This window comes from Pectinophora gossypiella, chromosome 15 (genome assembly GCF_024362695.1).
Source record: "Pectinophora gossypiella chromosome 15, ilPecGoss1.1, whole genome shotgun sequence".
Taxonomy (NCBI): Eukaryota; Metazoa; Arthropoda; class Insecta; order Lepidoptera; family Gelechiidae; genus Pectinophora; species Pectinophora gossypiella.
This window is the reverse complement of record NC_065418.1, coordinates 15,192,601-15,215,439: the sequence shown is the minus strand read 5'-3', so window position 1 is coordinate 15,215,439 and position 22,839 is coordinate 15,192,601. Positions and strand designations below refer to the sequence as shown.

Sequence of the window (22,839 nt, the reverse complement as noted above, 5' to 3'; positions counted from 1 at the left end):
GCCTACTGACGCAATGTTGGGAAAAGGCCTCTCTACTTTTCTATCTCTCTCTTTCCCGAGTCTTCTCTTCACTCCTTGTCAAAATCCCGGACTGTCTAACACTTTCTAGTGCTGCCCCTACCTCTACATCCAGAAGTTGCCTAATGCCCATTCTGTCATTAAATACGCCCAATTATCTAGATCTTGTACAATTTACATACATACATACATAAAATCACGCCTATAGCCCACCGTGATAAGCAGATACTATGTAATTCCATTTGCTTCGATCCTGACACACTTCTCTAGCTTCCTCCACATTCATCAATCGTTTCATACACGCACGCCGGTTCAGTGTTTTTTTTTGACGTGGCTTATTGTAGACTAGCTTTTGCCCGCGACTTCGTCCGCGTGGCGTGTTATAAAAGAGAGATCTTTGTGTGTGGGGGAGGGCATGTCAAATTTCAAGCATCTAACTTATGCAGTTTAGATTTTTTCATACAAATGTTTTTTCCCGCTAACTCCCGTTCCCGTGGGAATTTTGCAATATCCTGTTGCGACTAAGCTTTAAGTTTACTAAGGCACCTGCATGCCCAAGCGTCTAACTTAATTGGTTTAGATTTTTCATACAAAAGGATTTTCCCGCTAATTCCCGTTCCCGTGGGAATTTCGGGAATTCCTTTCTTAGTGCACCTCTACGGTACCTAAGCTACGTCCCTTCCAAATTTCAAGTGCCTACGATTAGCCGTTTAGGCTGTGCGTTGATATGTCAGTCAGTCAGTTTCTCCTTTTATATATTTAGATTTGCCGCAGATGGCATTAACTACTTGGCCGGACAAGACAGTGTAGATCGTAGTGAACCTTTTGTAAGGATATCTCCAATTTGGTCAATGTACGTCCTTTTAGGTTTTCCTCAACCCTACCACCAACGCCCTACCTTCGCTTTTTATACTGCTTTCGTAATGTTTCGTGAATGTTATAAGTACAATTTAAAACAAACTTGTTCAGAAACTATAAGTGCTTAAGTAATCAGCTGCCTGAAAATGCAGTCATATTTTGAATTATATTTTACCGTTTTTTTTTTAATTTTAGCGGGTGCTAAAGCGATGATGCGCAGAGAATTGCATCAGTGACTTATTGCCTTCTTCTACAAGTCTGTGAGATGCTATGAGCATGAAAGTAATAAGTAAGTAAGTACCTATATATCCATAATGTAACATAAAGAGCCTATATTATATCGCACTGTTGGGCCCAGGCTTCTCCTCAATCAACCAGAGGGGGTAAAGAGCGTACTCTACCACGCTGCAGCTGCAGCTATTTAGGACCAACGGCTTAACGTGCTTCTCGAATCACGGAGCTTATATTTACTTACTTTACTTTACTCCTCTATTGGTGTAAGTGAATTCATCCATACTATCTGGGGGGTTAAAATGGCCACATCGAAGCAATTCATCTAAGAAAGCAATATTGCTGTTTGACATTTGTTTGCATTGCGCACTTACTTTTATACGCGCAAATGTCAAATTGCAATATTGCTTTCTTAGATGAATTGCTTCGATGTGGCCATCTTAACCCCCCTGTTTATAATGTAGTAGTATTCTTCATTCTACGGCCATACTCACATACAGTGTTCTTTGTTATAAACAAGTTGGTACATTTTCCTCTTGACCCAAAACTCCAAAATAATCCAGAGTTCAATGGACTTTTGGAACTTGTCCGATTAGTATTTCTACTAATTGGAAAGATTTATTTAAATGTATGCGAGAGTGGAGCTGGCATGCTAATATTTGCCCTTCAATCGGAATTTCAAACAATAAACCGTTACTGTCATGTGTGTCTGATAAAACAATGATTAGAACGAATTGTTAGTTTAGTCGTAGCTATGAATGGCTGTAATTTCACACTTAGACTTAAAAAACACACTCTTAATAAGTTTACCTGGAAGTACCATAGAATGAAGGATAATACTACGTATAGAATGGTAACCATTCGCGAAGATAAAAACTAGAAACTCAAATTTATTCGGCAGCACTGTTGAGTTTACATAAATTTTGATAGTTCTACTGTCGAGCTAAAATTCGTGATAAATTGCTGAAAAACGTGGAGCAACGTGGAGTGTATCCCGTCTGAAGGATGAGTTACGAAAAAGAAAAAACATCAGTTGGAAATAGACAGTTTTGATCGAAAATAAGTCTTTCTAAGTTTCTTCTTTCCGATCTTTAGGGAATAAATATAACTATGGTTTTGCAGTTAAACGCTGCGCAAAGGGTTATAGTGTAAAAATATAACCAAAACAACTTGTTAATTTACTGAAATAGTATGCGTAACTGTCATAATTTAAGAACACTCAACAGTAGCGACATCTGATGGGAGAAAGAGGCAGTTTTAATCCTCCATCCCTCTGGGTCTTACTTTAGTCTTAAATGACTGTAAGCCGTTAAGGAGAGCGCGCGGATTGTCATACTAGTTAGTGTTTGAGCGTTAGGTGGCGCACGCGCATTTTTGTACGAAGCGTCCGGGGTGTGCCTGAGACGTATGTTTCCTTAGGACGTTCCCTTTATCTGTCCTAATGTCACAGCATCATGCCCGGACAATCTGCAAATCCCACCATCGGGACGCTATCGGCAGCTTCCATCATAATTATAATCAAGTGCCGGACCAGAAACCAAAGAGTTTTAATTACATCGACGTCACCAAACGAGCGATGGCTACCTGTTTGTCGATTTCCTGTTTATAAATAAAAAAAAACCCAGGTCATTGACCCCACTGCACTTGCAGCCTTGATCTTGTTTCACTGAATACTCCACAAGCACCTTCCTCACGGTGCGATCAGATATTGCGTTGATGTGCGAGTTCAGCTTAAAGTTGCCATTTCGACCAAATATATAATAAAAGTTGAAGGTGACCATTATTTGACAACGTTAAAAATCAAATTATTTTATACAAACATACCATACCATCTTATAAATATATGATCGAAATAGGTATGCTTGTATAAAATAATTTGAGTCAGCTTTTTTACATTTGGTCGATTACAAATATATAATACTAGCTTTTGCCCGCGACTTCGTCCGCGTGGCGTGTTATAAAAGAGAGATATTTTTCATACAAAAGGATTTTCCCGCTAATTCCCATTCCCGTGGGAATTTCGGGAATTCCTTTCTTAGTGCACCTCTACGGTGCCTAAGCTACGTCCCATCCAAATTTCAAGTGCCTACGTTTAGCCGTTTAGGCTGTGCGTTGATATGTCAGTCAGTCAGTTTCTCCTTTTATACATATATTTAATATTTTATATATTTAGATATACATGTTATATAATATGATCGAAGCAAATATACCTAACACGTTTAGATAGTATGACTTTGTCCGGCCAATAGTTTAATGCCTTTTCCGTCAAATCTACAATGACACGTCAAAAATAAAGTATATCTTTGGGATTGAAAAGGTCATATTGAAGCAATTTACTTAACAAAGCGATATTACTATTTGACATTTGTTGACATTTCGCACTTACTTTTATATGCGCAATTGTTAAATTGCTATTTAGCTTTTTAGACAAATTGTTTCAATGTGGCCTCCGTGGTCCAGTAGTTGAGCGTTGGGCTCACGATCACGATCAAAAACCACTTTGTGATCCCTAGTTTGGTTAGGACATTACAGGCTGATCACCTGATTGTCCAAAAAGTAAGATGATCCGTGCTTCAGAAGGCACGTTAAGCCGTTGGTCCCGGTTACTACTTACTGATGTAAGTATGTAGTCATTACATGAGCCATGTCAGGGGCCTTTGGCGGCTCAATAATAACCATGACACCAGGGTTGATGAGGTAGGTTATTCACCTCACAACCCACACGATAGAAGAAGAATGTGGCCTTTTAGACTCCTAGGTTTTTATCTACTCTACACTCAAATCGTCACTTGTTTTCGAAACATGTGAGCATCGCGTCGTGTTGTGAGTACGCCCGTCCAGATGCACCGTTATACGCTACTGGTATTTTTTGGCTCTTTTTTCGTCAATTTAAAAGGCTATTGTGGAGATTGGCGCCGTCAGGTTTAATATTGTAGCACCTGTTTCTTTAGAGCTAAAAATATATTGGTGGTATATAAAATTTCGGCGTTCGGTTGTTGGTCTTCTCAGATATGTCGTAAAAGCGTTTCCCGTTCGTCCGATAGGTCGACGGGTCAATCGGCCCAATGGGATATTCTCATTTTTTTTTCTATAAAAAAAAACGATCCATCGCACAGCTAATCTTAGAACTTCAATACAAAAAAAGCTAGCTTTTTTTTGACGTGACTTATTGTAGATTTGCCGCAGATGACATTAACTACATTGACTGGACAAATGGGGAGCGCTGAAGGCTCTCACCCGGACAATACCTAGCGTAGCTGTAGTCTCTGTCTGGTACATAACATACATAAACAGCCTATCTACGTTCCACTGCTGGGCACAGGCCTCCCCTCAATCAACCGGAGGGGGTATAGAGCATACTCCACCACGCTGCTCCAATGCGGGTGCGGGCTCTGTCTGGTATCGGTCCTTAATTGTTCTACTAACGGCCTTCGTGGTTCAGTGGTTGAGCGTTGGGCTCACTATCCGGAGGTCCTAGGTTAAAATCCCGTGAGAACATAATCACAAAAATCACTCTGTTACTTTTTTATTTAGGACATTGCAGACTGACTAAGTAAGATGATCCGCGCTTCCTATACAGTATTGCTTATGTAAGTATTAGCTTGATTTAACTATGTAAGTATTTAGTCGTTACGTGAACCAAATCAGGGGCCTATGGCGGCTCCATAGTAACCTTGAAACCAGGGTTGATGAGCTCGGTTATTGGTCTCACAACCCACATGAACGAAAAAGAATTGCTCTACCCACTAAGGGATTACGTGAGTGAGTTTCCGTATAGAAACAGGTTGGACTCTTATATTTCCTTGTCAACTGAATGATAGTGTGGTTACATAGTCACGCTGATGGTCAGCGCATTGGTAAGCTGATGAAACGAATATACTCGTTAAGCTAAAAGCTACGCTGAGGTCGGTCATCAACCTCACAACCTACAGGATAGAAGAGAAGAGCTAAAAACATACAAAGATTCTTAAGAATCGTACTCGCTCTCACAATTTTTTTTTTGGGATCATAATCACTATTACAGAACACGTAAGGTCGGTTTTTGATTTGATTATTTTGAAAATCTTAGGCAATTTATATTATAACACCACGCACTGGGTGATATCAAAATAAACACCAAGAATTGACCTCATTTATTCTGTAATAACTCTCACCAAGGTTGATAAGGTCGGTGTGATTCCACAAACTCACACGAGAGAAGTAGTAAGAATTTCCCTATTCACTTAACTCGTCCTCTATTCTGAGATAGGGATTAATCCTATGAAAAACGGAAAATGCTAACAGCGCGTGCGATTCGAAAGAATCTGTACCTATCTGCTTTCAGCTTTACAAAGTCAAGCGGTTCATCGGTGCGCTTGCGTTCGGCGCCTACCATCAGCGTAGCTATGTAGATACCCAGCTATACAGTCAAAGACTGAGTGTTTGCTCTGCGATGGACTGTGGCTCGACCGGTTGCGCGCGCGTCCGTTAGCGGTCACTCATCTCTGGTTAACCTAGTTATGTGTTCTGATCTAATGTGTACTTCCTATACCGCTAATAATCACCCCGGGAATATTCTCAAAATATCTGAAAGTTACGCCCGTTACCCTACCAGGGTAAGTAGAGTCACAAGCCAATAACAAGATAAGCATCCAATTCTGATATTACTGAGTGAGAGCTTTCAGCGCTTCCCAATTGTCCGGCCAAGTAGTTTATGCGATAAAAAGCTAATCTATAATAAGTCAAGTCAAAAAGATATCTTCTGTTAGCCAAAACGCGTTTCGAAGTAGTGGTGGATTATGAGATGGTCAGAAATAAATTAGATTCTTTAAAAGTACTTTTGTAATAAACTCACTTGTATTCTCTGATTATAATATATTGGCAATGTTAATAAAATATATGACAATCAAATTAAAAACCTACACTAAAATACTTCAAATTACAAAAATATATAGGTATAAAAAAACCCACATCAAACGTCAAAAAAAAGATTATGTTATTAATAAACGATTTATGTCTGTTTGATCATTTTGATTTTGTCGAGTTTCTTTTCCAGGAATCCTATGGTATGATTTCAGCGGAAGTGCCTGGTTATAGGAGTCCCAGTGGTCGTGATAACAAACCACTTTAATATTTGAATTGCTCTTCTAGTTGGTGTGGTACCGGCACTTTCTCTATTATGTTATCATCAGTGTTTGGATCAGCTGGTGGCTCCTTGGCTTTGAGTTCATATATGACGAACACAGCAAACAATATTGTTATTAGCTGAAATAATACAGGATTTTAGTGACATCGTAACGAATAGGTGGATGATTCAGCTCACGATTCTGAGTAAATATCAAGTGGAATTTTCCGTCGCAAAATTTTTCAAATTTTCCAATACTTTTGCGATGGAAAATTCCACTTGATATCAACTCAGAATCATTCACTGACACCCCGTATAAAAACAGTGAAGTGGTTTAAATTGTAATACATAAATAATAAAAAGATGAATTTTTAAAGTTGCTTTTTTAATCATATCTAAGTGATGATGCTCTCTCCGACCGATTTCATATCTAAGTACTTTAATAAAGACTTGCAATTTTCTTTATAAAGTAAAATGATGATGATGTTTTGTTTGCTTTTTCTTTCACGTGGCTTCTTGTATATTTGCCGCATCTTCACATTCACAGCATTAACAACTTGGCCAGAATGATGAAGATGGTCAGTCACTTGCTTCACAAGAGACAGTATGATGACACAGTACCGGTGTAAGCGAAGACTACAGAATTCCATTTGCTTCGATCCTGACACACTTCTCTTGCGGAAGCACATTCATTAATCGTTTTATAGACGCACTCCGGTGAGTGTCATGAACTGATGACTTATCAGTGGACGGCAGCAATCTATGTGTGTATGATGGTTATAGCTATGATATAATAATAATTATAAAAATAACTAACAAAACATACAAAATAAAAAAAACTTACGTCGAAAAGAATTATCACAGAAGTAAAGCCAATGTTTAACCTTGCCAATGTGAACATATATTTCACTAATACCATGTTGCAGCCATCAAATGCATTATCAGCAGTACAAAAGCTATCATTGACAACTTTATATTCTACATCTGTCATCGCATTATCAAGTTTAGAATCTGTTCGGTCGATAAAACCTTCGATGGCATCTGAAACGTTATCGGTAAAACTCCCATCTTCATCACTGTCGCTACTTTTCTTGTCTTTGGCATTATTTAGCTTCTCTTTGCAACAAGTTAAGGGTATACTCCAGTTTTTGGCAATGTAAGAGTCAGCTCCGGTGGTACCACAGCATTTACGCTGAAAAAAAAAAGAAAAAGAATTTCTGTGAGTCGAAAGACCTTACTATAGATTTGCCGCAAATGGCAATGGAAGGTACTCACCCGCTACAAAATTTAAGACAACAGGCCTGAGGCTGCCCAGTTGGGCGCGAGCGTCGGCTCAGGGCATGGTCTTAAAGAACATCTAGAGCCCTGTTCCGAGGTTTTTCTTGTAGCTTCTTTTCCCCGGTTATATAGGTTGTGAGAAGTTGCAGTAGTTTTAGGCGAGACATTTAAAGTGTAAACTATGTTACCTACTGAATAAAGATATTTTCGAATTTGAATTATACTAATTCATATCCATTGTAAATATTTAGGATTTTCCTGTACTGAGTCAGTAAGGTCAAGTAAGGGCTTCTTGTTGTAGGCTTGTGTGGTTTAAAACTTACGTTTTTTTCAAGCAGATAAAAGCTATCCATCCGGTCCTCAGTGAATCCATCAGCTACCCATTTCTCAACGTGATATGGAAAATCGCTCCTTGCTGTTAGTACTATAAATCTAGTTAACACTGAGATGATTATTCCAAGTAAAGTTATGAACTGAAACAAGTTGGTTGGTTAGTTTTTAAAGTGCATTTACCTATTGCAAGTACCAGCTTTGCTTTACATCTGTTGTTTAAATTACTGCATGAGCGTTATGGTCGCCTGTTGTGCTTTTCTGTATCAGTTGTCCTTATTTCTGTATCTTGCGTCCACTGTGGTCAATACAGTTTTTATCTATCTGATAATTCTGTTACTATCATAACTGTACCCACATTTGTTAAATTGATTGGTCCAATAAATATGTTTTGTTATTTTATTATGTACTAGCTTTTGCCCGCGACTTCGTCCGCGTGGCGTGTTATATAAGAGAGAGATCTTTGTGTGTGTGGGAGTGCATATCAAATTTCAAGCATCTAACTTATGCAGTTTAGATTTTTTCATACAATTTTTTTCCCAATAACTCCCATTTTTCAAAATACAGCCAAAAATAAACTTTATATTTACTAAGGTATGCATGCATGCTAGATTGAATCAATTGATTGAATTGATTTTTTTTTTAATTGATTGTTCATTGAGTTTTAATTTTAATACACACTTCCTCTCTTCCCTTCAACGTTGCTGTGCCCTACAGGGTCCATGTTTTAGTTCCTATGCCTATGTAACACCCCATTGTACTACATGGAATGCAATAAATAATTTAATTGAATTGAATTGAAAACATCTATCTTACGCGGTTTCGATTTTTTCATACAAATGTTTTTTTCCCGCTAACTCCCGTTTCCGTGGGAATTTTGCAATATCCTGTTGCAACTAAGGTTTAAGTTAACTAAGGTACCTGCATGCCAAATTTCAAGCGTCTAACTTAAGCGGTTTAGATTTTTCATACAAAAGGATTTTCCCGCTAATTTCCGTTCCCGTGGGAATTCCGGGAATTCCTTTCTTAGTGCACCTCTACGGTACCTAAGCTATGTCCCTTCCAAATTTCAAATGCCTACATTTAGCCGTTCAGGCTATGCGTTGATATGTCAGTCACTGAGTCAGTCAGTTTCTCCTTTTATTTAGATTTGTTTTTTTCATACAAATGTTTTTTCCCGCTAACTACCGTTCCCGTGGGAATTTTGTAATATCCTGTTGCAACTAAGCTTTAAGTTTACTAAAGTACCTGCATGCCAAATTTCAAACGTCTAACTTGAGTGGTTTAGATTTTTCATACAAAAGGATTTTCCCGCTAATTCCCGTTCCCGTGGGAATTTCGGGAATTCCTTTCTTAGTACACCTCTACGGTGTCTAAGGTACCTGCGTGCCAAATTTTAAACATCTTACTTGAATGGTTTAGATTTTTCATACAAAAGGATTTTCCCGTTAATTCCCGTTCCCGTGGGAATTTCGGGAATTCCTTTCTTAGTGCACCTCCACGGTACCTAAGGTACCTGCATGACAAATTTCAAACGTCTAACTTGAATGGTTTAGATTTTTCATACAAAAGGATTTTCCCGCTAATTCCCGTTCTCGTGAGAATTTCGGGAATTCCTTTCTTAGTGCACCTCCACGGTACCTAAGGTATCTGCATGCTAAATTTCAAATGTCTAACTTGAGTGGTTTCGATTTTTCATACTAAAAGGTATTTCCCGCTAATTCCCGTTCCCGTGAGAATTTTGGGAATTCCTTTCTTAGTGCACCTCTACGGTACCTATGGTACCTGCATGCCAAATTTCAAACGTCTAACTTGAGTGGTTTAGATTTTTCATACAAAAGGATTTTCCCGCTAATTCCCGTTCCCGTGGGAATTTCGGGAATTCCTTTCTTAGTACACCTCTACGGTATCTAAGGTACCTGCATGACAAATTTCAAACATCTAACTTGAATGGTTTAGATTTTTCATACAAAAATATTTTTCCGCTAATTCCCGTTCCCGTGGGAATTTCGGGAATTCCTTTCTTAGTGCACCTCTACGTTATCTAAGGTACCTGCATGCCAAATTTCAAAAGTCTAACTTGAGTGGTTTAGATTTTTCATACAAAAGGATTTTCCCGCTAATTCCCGTTCCCGTAGGAATTTCGGGAATTCCTTTCTTAGTGCACCTCTACGGTATCTAAGGTACCTTCATGCCAAATTTCAAACGTCTAACTTGAGTGGTTTAGGTTTTTCATACAAAAGGATTTCCCTTCACTACTCTGCTCCTATTGATTGTAGCGTGATGAAAAGTATACTATGACCTGTCCAGGAGTGTGAAGAATAATTGTACCAAGTTTCATTAAAATCCGTCCAGTAGTTTTTGTTTCTATAAGGAACATACAGACAGACAGACAGACAGACAGACAGACAGACAGACAAAAATTTTACTGATTGCATTTTTGGCATCAGTATCGATCACTTATCACCCCCTGATAGTTATTTTGAAAAAATATTTAATGTACAGAATTGACCTCTCTACAGATTTATTATAAGTATAGATAACACCTGGTACCCACCATGAGGTTAATATTACCATTATATATGAATGGGTGACAGAGTATTTTAGTCTATATTGGGATAAGGCTTATGCGCATTATGAACTCGTTCAACTGCTTAGCTTCAGCCACGTACGTCATAATTTTCTAGGGACTTCATTTCAAATTTGGCAAAAAATATTTGTAGCTCTACTGGAAATTAGAAGTGACAATTAAATATCGTAAATGACTCACCACGATGATTGGGTTCCGGTTATTTTTCTCTGCCGCTAACTCTTCAGCTTTCCATCCAAAACATCCTAGCGCGAACCTTATTGGTATTAAAAACAGTAGTACTATTGGGATAGTTATTAGCACAGATGGCAATACCGGTGTTTTGGTAAATGCTTCGAAATTAAGAGCGCAAATGGTCAATAATAATATAGGGCTTACCTGCAATAAAACATAAGTAGGTATTAAACAAGAAGCAAGAAATAAAAATGCGTTGAGAGAAACGTATTATGCTGTCGAAGATGATGCGTATTGAACGTATCGAGTAAAAAAAAGTAAAGGTGGGTTATGGAAATTTAATGGGAATGTTGGCAGAAAAAAGATAGAGGTACGAATTAATGTAGAACAAGAGAAGCGTTAGGATCGAATCAAAACCAAAGTAACTGTAGGTACATCACTAGAAAGATGAAATATAGTTTTAATCAGTAAATACACGATTAATACTTACGAATAAACTACGTATGAAAAAAAAGTCACCACAATCAAAGAGGAAAGATGAAACACACTTCATGATTATCGTCACTCAATTTAAACAATGCCTTTAATGTTTTTTCATATATAAAACGTACTAACAGATTAAGTAGACAGTAGGATATATCTACCTGACGTACGGATAATGAAAAAGAGATAAAACGTGCATCAGTGAATCAGAATTATTTGATAACATTATTTTTAGTTCTTATCGATTGGATAGTATGTCAGATTTTGTTAACCCAGTCTTTGTATTTTGCCTTCTTGGCAGCACTTACTTATCAGCTCGGGGAAAAATTATTACAAAATTAAATACTGATAAAAGATCGTAATTTTTCAAATAAAATTAACGGGTCCAAATAGAATACTTAAAAGATAATTAATAACGACTAAAATGCAAATGCTGTCAGATGTCGGGGAAGGCCACGAAAAAGATGGCGCGACGAGTTAGACCGCTTCGCGAAACGGTGGCACGAACAAGCTGGGGACAGGGAGGAGTGGAAGCAGTGGCGGATTTACCAGTAGGCTGAGTAGGCTGAAGCCTAGGGCGGCAGATTTTAGGGGGCGGCAAATTTGGCCCAAATTTTTTTTTGTCTTACAGAAGTAAAATAATAGATATTATACCTATACACAAAGAAACAAGTGACAAGAGTTATAACATTTTAGTAATGCACAGTATACTGAACATTCTTACGTCTGTACGGGCTTCAACCGAACATATTTTGCTAACTTTGCGCCGTGTTTTTGGTAGCGCTGTGCACTCGACTATAATTAGTATCGAATTTCAGAGGTCAGTAGGGGCGGCAAAATTTGAATAGCCTACTGGCGGCAAATTAGTAAATCCGCCACTGAGTGGAAGAAGGGAAGAGAGGCCTTTGCCCTGCAGTGGGACATTGAGGGCTAATAATAATAATAATAACGACTACAATAAAAAGGTAATGTGTTAACGGTACACTAAATAAAAGTTCCTTCTGAGTCAGGAATAACATGCTGTAGTTATAATATAGCGTGAACTAGAAGTGTGTTTATTTGGGTACATTAGGAATTATTTCAGTTGGTTAAAGTAAGTAACTAATACAAATCAAGAGTGCCATTCACCAGCGAGCAGTGCAAGCGTTCAGGTTAAAGAAATCTTTATTCTCAAAAGAAATTTACATTTCACTTTATGAGAACTTATAAACTAACTTAATATAAGTAAACAATGGCCCCGATTCCTGCAGACATCTCTTAATTTTACTTTAAGTTATACCTGTCATTTTCTTATCCGCCGAAAAGGAAAGGGACGGATGATTGACAGCTCTTAATTTTAGGAAGAATGAGTAAATAAATGAATAACCCGGGCGAATTTTTAGACGGTTGTTTTAGATTTGTGCTTAAAATTGACGTGTGTTCCATAAATTTTATGCTTGTCGATTACCCGTCCCTTTCCTTTTCGGCGGATAAGAAAATGACAGATATAACCTAAAATAAAATTAGATGGTATTTACAGGAATTAGCACCACTATATAAACGGTGAGCGTGCATAAGTTGTAATAGGCTACTTGACACTCAGTGAAACGAGATAAAAAACCGCCAAATAGAAAATTTGTGTATGGAACTTGTAGAGTAATTAGTGTAAAATATATAGTCCAAAATTAAAACTTATTTCATAAATAACTTAAAAGAAAAATGGTTATTTTTTATCATCTACGTCTTCTATTTCTAAATTAGCATCCTATAACCCACAAGTTATTTGTTCAATAAAGTGCAGAACAAAAAAACAAAATATAAATAAAATATTGTGGATTAAAACCAGTGGAAAAATGCCGTTTCGACAAAAGCTTTCCGATGTTTGAGTTTAAATGAAGGCGGCACAGCTCAGAAGCCCAGCGAATTTGCAAAAGTTCATTCTTTGTAACTCGTTAATGTAGCTCTGAAGATATCTCGCTGTACGCATTTTCCTTGCAAAATAAAACATAACAGTGAAATTCCAAATATCTTTATTGTATTCAATACAACAATTTAACCGTCAATTTTTTGTAAGTACATAAATGTTTTATCACTCACCAGGGGGGCTAAAATGGCCACATCTAAGCAATTCATCTAAGAAAGCAATATTGCAATTTGACATTTGCGCATATAAAAGTAAGTGCGCAATGCAAACAATATATATACATACAACATACATACATACATACATAAATTCACGTCTATTGTCCACGTTTATTGTTGTTGATTGGAGATGTCCTTAGAAAAGGTTCAATACGATCTACTATGAACCGGCGTGCGTGTATGAAGCGATTGATGAATGTGGAGGAAGCAAGAGAAGTGTGTCAGGATCGAAGCAAATGGAATTCTATAGTCTCTGCTTACCCCGGTGGGAAATAGGCGTGAATTTATGTATGTATGTATGTCCACTGGGGTAAGCAGAGACTATACTATGGAGTTTAATTTTGCTTCGATCCCGATACACTTCCTCTCTCCACATAAAAAGAAAATAAACGATAAAATGCAAAAAATATTCAACATTTATTAATATAAAATTATATTAGGTTCCTTACGAATCTATTATACCTAGCTTTGTATATAATACAATATAATAATAATAATGTTATTGAAATCATATTGTGTAAAGAAAATGTATTTGTCATGGTTCGATTTAATTACAATTAATTATGGTTTTGAAAATAATAGGTACTTATTATTTATCTTTTCACAGAACCCGCTTACGTATTTTTTTTGACGTGACTTATTGTAGATTTTCTCGATATGGCAGTAACTACTTGGCCGGACAAATGTGTAGCGCTGGCTCACTATAAACTTCCTATATACGTCCCACTGCTGGGCACAGGCCTCCCCTCAATCAACCGGAGGGGGTATGGAGCATACTCCACCACGCTGCTCCACTGCGGGTTGGCGCTGGCTCACCCGGTACCAAATTTAAGACATCTTGTCCGAGGGTGCCCAGTTGTAGCGAACCTCGCCGATAGCGATACGAGCTGAATGAGGGACATCGGCGACCACGCTGACGGGGTCAGTATCGAGGTCCTGAAGTGTTGTCTGTCGCGAGCTTATTGGCCGCCTCTATGGCTAGTGTAATCGGGTCGTCAGGATTGTATATTACATTCTTCAGGCGCCCCTGAAGGCTTGACAGGTCTGGTGTTTTATAGAAGCGGCTACCTAAGCGGCGTAGAGTTGCCGTGCTAAACATAGTATTTATTCCTTATTCTATAGTCTTATTGCTTCGGAAGGCACGTTAAGCCGTTGGTCCCGGCTGCATTAGCAGTCGTTAATAACCACCAATCCGCACTGGGCCCGCGTGGTGGTTTAAGGCCCGATCTCCCTATCCATCCATAGGAATCCCTATGCCCCAGCAGTGGGGACGTTAATGGGCTGGTGATGATGATGATTCTATAGTCTGACCTGCGAACCTGAAGGGAAAATCAGTACAACTGCAGGTAATACAATAAAGATATACATATTATTATATTGCTGCTTTGTCTTATAACTAGGACTGATGATGTATTTAATTGATGTTACTATAGTAACATATTATACATCAATGTTTAATTCAAACATTTTTTAGATAGGTTGGTATATTTAATAATAAAGTTTGCCGGCGCGATTCTTTCTCGTTATCGTATGATTCAGGAACAGTACAGCAACAATCGCTACCACCTGAAAAAAAATATATTATTTTTAATGCGATATCGCGCCGCGTCGTTCAATAAAAGTCAAGCTAAAACAGCATTATATGGCATTATATACTTGGCCGGTCAAACGGGGAGCGCTGACGGCTCTCATCTGGTACAAAATTTAGGACAATAAGCCTAAGGTTGCTCAGTTTTTATTAATGTATCAAAATATATTTAGATCGTTTAGATAACATATATGAAAATTTAGAGTAATAACTTTAATAAATTGAAGCTTCTAAATAAAAGAAAAAGCTTTTATGATTTTTATTGTATGTCAGAATATGACTTTAATGCTTTGAGCGCTAAAAATACCTTCTCCCACCGCAATGTATGTGCGTATGGACAGCAGGAGGACGCGGTGGTGTAATGGTTAACACCTTCGTCCCGGCTTGACAAAAACTGCGGGTTCAAGTCTCGTCCGAGTCAGATATTTTCGATTTAATTTTCTCTTTGTAAATTTAAATAACGCTAATACTTAATGGTAACAGTATTGATTTCTATCGATCAATGGTGTTTACTTACCATAAGGGCTATAACAGCGCAGAGTACGAAGCCCAAAGACCTCCCGTTGTCAATGAGGAAGTCACCAAAGAGCTGGCTGCAGCCGACGTAGATCGAGCTGGGTTCGGAGGCTGAGCAGGTCATGTTGACCGGGTTAGGACAACAAGTACCGGGGATGATGGGCAAGTAGTCATACGATTCGGCGCCGTTCACACCACAGCAATTGAACTGGGAATTAAAGTATTTTATTAACATTAAAAGAAATCACCTCCACCAACCCGCAGTGGAGCAGCCTCCCTATGCTCCGGTTGATTGAGGGGAGGCCTGTGCCCAGCAGTGGGACGTATATAGGCTGTTTATGTTTGTTTATGTTATGTAAGAGAAAACACTGACAGAGAGAATCGAAGCTTTTGAAATGTTTCCTCACGTGCGCCTTCACTTTTGAGTACGTAGGTGATAATAAGATCCAAACATGAATTCGAAAATAAATTCCAAAATCATTGGTTTAGACTGGATACGAACCTGCGACCTCACAGTGAGAGTCACACAATCTTAAAACTGGGCTACCACTACTACGATTTCAATCTTCTCTTCTATCGAGACAGTTTCAATTATAAGTTCGAAGGGTTGGAAGATTAGACAGGCATTTGCTTCTATAAAAAAACCGGAATTGTCAGATCTTCAGGTTAGGTAAGCGGTCCCTGTGAAAAACAGGATAACGCTAGGGAGATAATACTCGTACGTCGTGAACGTAATTGTATTTATTTTACTTACTTGGCCGGTCAAATGGGAAGCGCTTAGGACTATAACCCGGGTTCTTTCAAGACCAGAGCGAACAGGCACCTTCTGGGCGAGCTCGCTCCATCTTATGCGTCGTCAATGCCTTCGGGCAAGTCACGGGACAAGAGCAAACCCATCAAAGGTAAAAATAAAACTTACGGCTCGTTCCAATACAACGAAAAGTCCAGGATCGTCGATTGAGACTGGTTTGTTGTTCTCGAAGGCTGTCTCCACCCAGCCGGTGACTGTGTCGGTCAGGTCGCGAATGTTTCCAAACAACACGACGGTTATGTACGTCAATCCAGCGGCTGCTACTATCAGGAACACAGCGTACTGAAAAATCATAAAACAATATGATTAATAGAATTAAGTTATATAAAAAACCAGCATCCCATCCATCCATCCAATCCATCCATCCATCCATCCATCCATCCATCCATCCATCCCACTCCATCCACTATCCATCCATCCGACCATCTTACTTTAAATACTATGGCTATAAATCCCAGATGCGTAAGCAGAGATGGCCATTTTGACGTTCTCGTTACAAATTGTTGTTATTGTGTTTAATATTCCAAAGTTGATTAATTAAAGTTTAAATACAAATAAATATTTTTTGAAGTAACATGTAAGGTTTTTTTTAATAGGGTCTAAATAAGCTAGCCAAATCTACTATCCCTGACTTCCCGTAGTCGTAAGACCGAATGTCTGGTTTTCTCGGCCTTACGAGGATATCCTGGTTCGAATCCAGCATAGGCCTAAATCAATGATGGCGAATTCATGTTTGGATCATAAATGATTATCACGTGCTCAGCGGTGAAGGAAAACATCGTGAGGAAACTCACATTCCCGAGAAATGCATTTTCGGAGGTATATGACCCAACCTGTATTGGGCTGGTTTACCCTTCGCGTGTTGGAAGGTCAGACAGGCAGTCGCTTCTGTAAAAAACCGGACCTGTCTAATCTTCAGGTTAGGTTTGCGGACCCTGTGAAAAACGGGATAACGCTAGGGGGATGATGACGTGGATATCCTGGATGTTAGTGACACCGTTAAGAAAACTTCGTCACGTCAATTCGTCGCTCCCTTTTGCCATGAAAGACGAACAAACAATCAGACAGACACACACATACACTCTCCCATTTATAAAGTATGGATTAGAGCGGATCAAGGATGATATGATTACGAAAGCAGTACCTATATAAAGCGAAGGTTGGTGGTAGGGCTGGCAGAGGAAGACCTAGAAGGACGTACATTGACCAAATCGGTAATGCCCTTAGAAAACGTTCGGTAAGATCTACTTTGAACCGGCGTGTGTGTATGAAACAATTGATAAATGTGGAGGAAGCAAGAGAAGTATGTCAAATGGAATTCCATAGTCTCTGCTTACCCCGGTGGGAAACAGGGGTGAGTTTATGTATGTATGGATTAGATACGTTTCCTGAAAAGTACCTCATTTGACTACGTTGCCAAGAAAATTATCACTAGTTATCTTTATTGACAGGTTTTTCCTAGTAATTCCCTTCTGTAATCTAAGTTCGATTACATTAAATACTTATGAACAACATATTGTAACAATTGGCTGTTGAATCTTATCGTTTTAGACATGATAATATTTATTGTTACATACATAAACTCACGCCTATTTCCAGCCGCGGTAAGCAGAGACTATAGAATTCCATTTGCTTCGATCCTGACACACTTCTCTTGCTTCCTCCACATTCATTAATCGCTTCATACACGCACGTCGGTTCAGAGTAGATCGTACTACTTAAAACCTTTTCTAAGGACATCACCAATTTGGTCATTGTAAGTCCTTCTAGATGCCTTATAAATGCTAATTTAGAAAGAGAAGCCAGGGTAAGATAATCAAATAACAGTCTCATTTACGTTCGAATTTTATTTATGAATTAAGTAACAATGTGTGAGCTCGGTGGTGCAGCGGTAAACGCGCTCGGTCTGCGATTGTTGAAGTAAAGCAACTTTCGCAGAGGCCGGTCATAGGATGGGTGACCACAAAAAAAAGTTTTCATCTCGAGCTCCTCCGTGCTTCGGAAGGCACGGTAAGCCGTTGGTCCCGGCTGCATTAGTAGTCGTTAATAACCACCAATCCGCACTGGGCCCGCGTGGTGGTTTAAGGCCCGATCTCCCTATCCATCCATAGGGAAGGCCCGTGCCCCAGCAGTGGGGACGTTAATGGGCTGATGATGATGAGTAAGTACGACGTTTGACCGCTATTATTGATGACGTCACAGGACAGTATTTCCATACAACCTCCAAAGAAAACTTTCTTTTTGACGCTTCGTAAAAAGTATCTCATTAAAAAGGTTGTCAAGTAGCCTATAACCTATTTTCTCATTGCTTTGGTACATAATTATTCAAATATATGATGTAATGGCAGAAACTTGATATTCGGGTCAGATATGTATAGAAGAGTATATTGCTTCACTTTATTTTGATCAGAAAAATAATGTTGTATCCAAAAACAAAGAAAAAAATTTACATGTCTGATATCTAAAGGTTAAACGGAGGCAAATTTGTATAGCGCCATCTGTATTTGTAGTGCGTTGCATTTAGAATACTTAGTTTTATTATTATTATTTTGTTTTTTTTCTTCTTTTTTTTAATTATTTTTGATCTTGGTTTTCTTTTTGTTTTTTTTTTCTGTGTATTCATTTCCGTGTGGTTTCTATCCTGTGTTGAATGTAATGTACCTGTCTGTCTGTGTCTGTGGTATCCGGAAATAAATGTTTCTTTCTTTCTTTCTATTTTTTCGGCAAACGTAGCCTGGAACTTACTTGGTCCGACAAGAACATTACTTACAAGGATAAGTAGACACCTGTACTCGCCGACGGCGCCGCAGCAGCCACTGAAGGCTATCAAGAAGATCACACAGCCGACCACAATCACTGATATGGTGATGGATGTGAGATCCACTGGCAGCAACTCTGTCACCTCCGTCACCGTAAAATGTGCTAACACTCCTATGGTGATGAGCGCTATCGCGGCCAGCTGAAACAATAGCATTAACATTAAATTAAATTAAAAAATTACATACGTACATACATAAACTTACGCCTATTTCCCACTGAAGATTTTTATGTGTATGTATTTATGTAAAAAAAATAAAATCATTTATTTCAGACATGATAAGTAGTCCATATTACATTCATTCTAAAAACAATAAAATTAAAATTATATGACTATTATAAAACCAACATGAATGATAAATAATTATGAAATAAAAATAAATAAATATAAAAATAATAAAAATATATAGATAATTATAAAAAAAGAAGAAAAAGAAATATAATATTAAACATTACGTATATATAAGTATTTTAATTTAATACAAGCGAGCACAGTTCAAGTATTTAATGAGAACGGAAAAAATAGTGTGTCAGGGGATCGTAGAAAGTGGAATTTCGCTCTGCCTACCCCAAGGGGAAATAGGCGTGATCTTATACGTGTGTTATGTAACGTCGGTCCCGATTAATATAACATAACATGACAAATACTTTATTGCACAAACAGGGAAATACAAAACAAAAGAGAAATAGAGATTATTTAGACTTAGGCCTTAGTCACACCACACCACGGACACTTCACACAACAACTTTACACGTTCACGTTATCGTACACGCGCATGTTCAAATTAAGTTCGAAGGGGGGGGGGGGGGGGGGTGGTTGAGGTAAACCTAACTGGTGGGGAGTGGAGAGTTGTCGTTCTATACGTGGTATTATTTCTTATTCTATGTCTTAGGCTTGGCTAACCCCCTTAATGGCTCAGGAGAGGATTACAACTAGGTGATGTCGAATGGAGGAGACACCGCCTTATCCTCTAGGGGGGCACCTTACAGTTTCGCTGAGATATATCCAGGGGCCTGTTTAATAAAACTTACAATTTTAAATTACAATGACAATTTGATGTACATTGCGGAGTTTGTGATCACAAATATTTTGCAGTTTCATATTAGCTACGTAATGAACATCAAATTGTCGTTGTAATTTACAATTGTAAGTTTTATTAAACAGGCCCCTGATAACGGGGTGCAGCAGGGAATGCTGTGGACGCCGCCAATGCAATTCCAGAAAAGTTAAAAAGGCCACATTGAAGCAATTCGTCTAAAAAAGCAATATTGTAATTTGACATTTGCGCATATAAAAGTAAGATTTTTTTTTAACTTTTTTATCCCTTTGGGGAAAGGCAAAGGCAAAACCGTGCAGCCGTCGTCTAATGTTAAAAGTAAGTAATAGCAATATTGATTTTTTAAATGAAATACTTCAATATGGCTTTTTTACCCCCATGGTCACCCTAACTAAGGAATGCCGTCGCGGGGTTTTAGTGGGTATCTCCTCAATAGGAGGGACTCCTCAGAAGTAAGTGCGCAATGTCAGTGAATGTCAAATAGCAATACTTATTGCTTTTTTAGATATATTATTGTACCCTTTTTTGAATACACTGGTAAAGAAAAAGATTATGGTCTTCTTCTATCGTGTGGGTTGTGAGGTGAATTACCAACCCCATCAACCCTGTTTCAGGGTTACTATTAAGCCGCCAAAGGCCCATGGCATGACTCATGTAACGACTTCTTATTTACATCGGTAAATAGTAACCGGGACCAACGGCTTAACGTGTCTTCCGATACACGGATCATCTTACTTTTGTGATCAGCATGTGAAATCCTAACCAAACTAGGGATCGCAAAGTGATTTTCGTGATATGTCCCCACCGGGATTTGAACCCGGGACCTTCGGATCGTGAGCTCCGAACGGAGGCCGTTAAGATTTTGGTTAGAGGGGATGAAGCGAAAATAGAGCTGTTTTGAGCCTAGCCGAATATGAAGCTAGCTAATATATATAGCTAGGTTTTCCTCTTATAGGATTATAAGGATATTGAGGAGCTCGGTGGCGCAGCGGTTAACGCGCTCGGTCTGCGATTGTTGAAGTAAAGCAACTTTCGCAAAGGCCGGTCATAGGATGGGTGACCACAAAAAAAGTTTTCATCTCGAGCTCCTCCGTGCTTCGGAAGGCACGTTAAGCCGTTGGTCCCGGCTGCATTAGCAGTCGTTAATAACCATCAATCCGCACTGGGCCCGCGTGATGGTTTAAGGCCCGATCTCCCTATCCATCCATAGGGAAGGCCCGTGCCCCAGCAGTGGGGACGTTAATGGGCTGATGACGATAGGATTATAAGGTTTAAAATTGTACTCACAGCGAAAGCCAAGTTAATGAGGAACAACGAATACTTCGTAATGCACGAACAGCAACCCATGGTTATATTTTTCTAATTCTCTTTAAAATTGCGAACCCAACCACTTCCTACTACGTTTGCTATCTGAGGCTATTTGGTAACCCTGTAAACAATATAATGATACTAGCCTGACTGTATTTAATATTGTAGTAAGTAGATTCCAATTCCAATAATAAAAAGATAAACAGATAAGCGGATAAGATAAGTAAATGAAAGGTACGATATGATTCACAGCGTAAAATTTGTGACGTATGAAATGGGTCATACTTTTACCGGCGAAGCAAAAAGGATGATTACAGTATCATTTGTCAATGGTTTATTTGTTATTGCCTGAGTGTATATCTTCTTTCAGGAGATCCTCTCATGGACCTTTCTAAAAACACAACCAGTCTCGTCGACTCCACACTAATTATTTATTTCTGAAAGTAGAAAATCTAGAAAAAGGTAGAAAACGTTTCATATCTCCTAAACCGTAAATAATCGCTGAATATTCATGAGAGTGTGACTGGTAGTCAATGAGCCCCTCTATCAAATTTTTCACTTTGAACGTGAACCTCTGGGCCACCCAGCTATGTCAGGGGCCTTTGGCAGCTCAATAATAACCCTGACACCAGGGTTGATGAAGTTGGTAATCCACCTCATAAAGAAGAAGAATGTCTGCAGCGGAATTTCCCGTATTACGGATATTCACCGATAATTGCATGTTTTCAGTAAGTATCTGAGCCATAAATCCTCGATAAAGAATTAGGTGTAACCAAATAAAATAATTTTGTTTACGTAAAATACATACGACGGTATTAGTTATATCGTAACGAATAATAAGGGGGATGATTCAGACCATGATTCTGAGTAGATATCAAGTGGAATTTCCTGTCTGAAAATTCATGAAAATCTTAGCGTCTTTTTAAATTATTTTCAGTAAGTACCATACTTTTGCGACAGAAAATTCCACTTGATATCAACTCAGAATCGGTTAGAATCATCCTCAAAGTTTTCCTTACGATGTCACTGACACCCTGTAAAGCTAGCTCACACTGTACGAGGGTCAAACCTGAATTACACTTACATGAAAGTACTGCTCACCGATAGTCGGTAGTCTAAAAAAAGGTATAGCTGATACTTACCGATAAGGTTTTTTTTCCAAAAGCATGGTCTCTTGCTTGCCTGAAATAAATTTAACTTTTGCCGATAGATTATTGGATAGTCTGCTTACCCCGGTAGTTAATAGGCGTCAATTTATGCATGCATTTTATGAAGACATTTTTCACTTTATTAAAAAAGTGGTTTTTAAATAAACAAGAGCATAAGAAACAACATCTCCATGCAAAACACTCTTAGCAATTGCAGTGAACCATCCAATTTGCATTGCTAAGTATGAAAACACAGGCGCTCTGCACAATTCTGTTTTCATTCAACTCACCGTTCAGACGTCTGCGTTTGCAGATATTTTGCGAAAGCTGTGTAGGAAAATATTATTTTATGGATGGAGGTTTTGGCTTTAGCCACCACACTCGTAAAGAGCACTCTCGGTTTGTG

The 22,839-nt window shown here is 38.6% G+C and overlaps 2 protein-coding genes across 2 annotated transcripts; both read right to left on the bottom strand.

Annotated features, from left to right (window-relative positions):
• Positions 1–5,910: 5,910 nt before the first annotated feature.
• LOC126373347 (uncharacterized) lies at positions 5,911–11,238 on the bottom strand. Its single transcript, XM_050019486.1, has 5 exons — positions 11,074–11,238; positions 10,590–10,787; positions 7,813–7,962; positions 7,056–7,403; positions 5,911–6,351 (listed from the first exon to the last, which is right to left on the bottom strand). The coding sequence occupies exons 1-5, from the start codon at positions 11,134–11,136 to the stop codon at positions 6,214–6,216; spliced, it is 897 nt and encodes a 298-aa protein (XP_049875443.1). The 5' UTR covers positions 11,137–11,238; the 3' UTR covers positions 5,911–6,213.
• A 1,846-nt stretch (positions 11,239–13,084) lies between these two features.
• Positions 13,085–21,426, bottom strand: LOC126373367 (23 kDa integral membrane protein-like). The gene is made up of 5 exons (XM_050019519.1): positions 21,265–21,426; positions 18,873–19,061; positions 16,211–16,384; positions 15,293–15,499; positions 13,085–14,753 (listed from the first exon to the last, which is right to left on the bottom strand). Exons 1-5 carry the CDS (start codon positions 21,322–21,324, stop codon positions 14,676–14,678), a joined length of 708 nt encoding a protein of 235 aa, XP_049875476.1. The 5' UTR covers positions 21,325–21,426; the 3' UTR covers positions 13,085–14,675.
• Between the last annotated feature and the right edge of the window lie 1,413 nt (positions 21,427–22,839).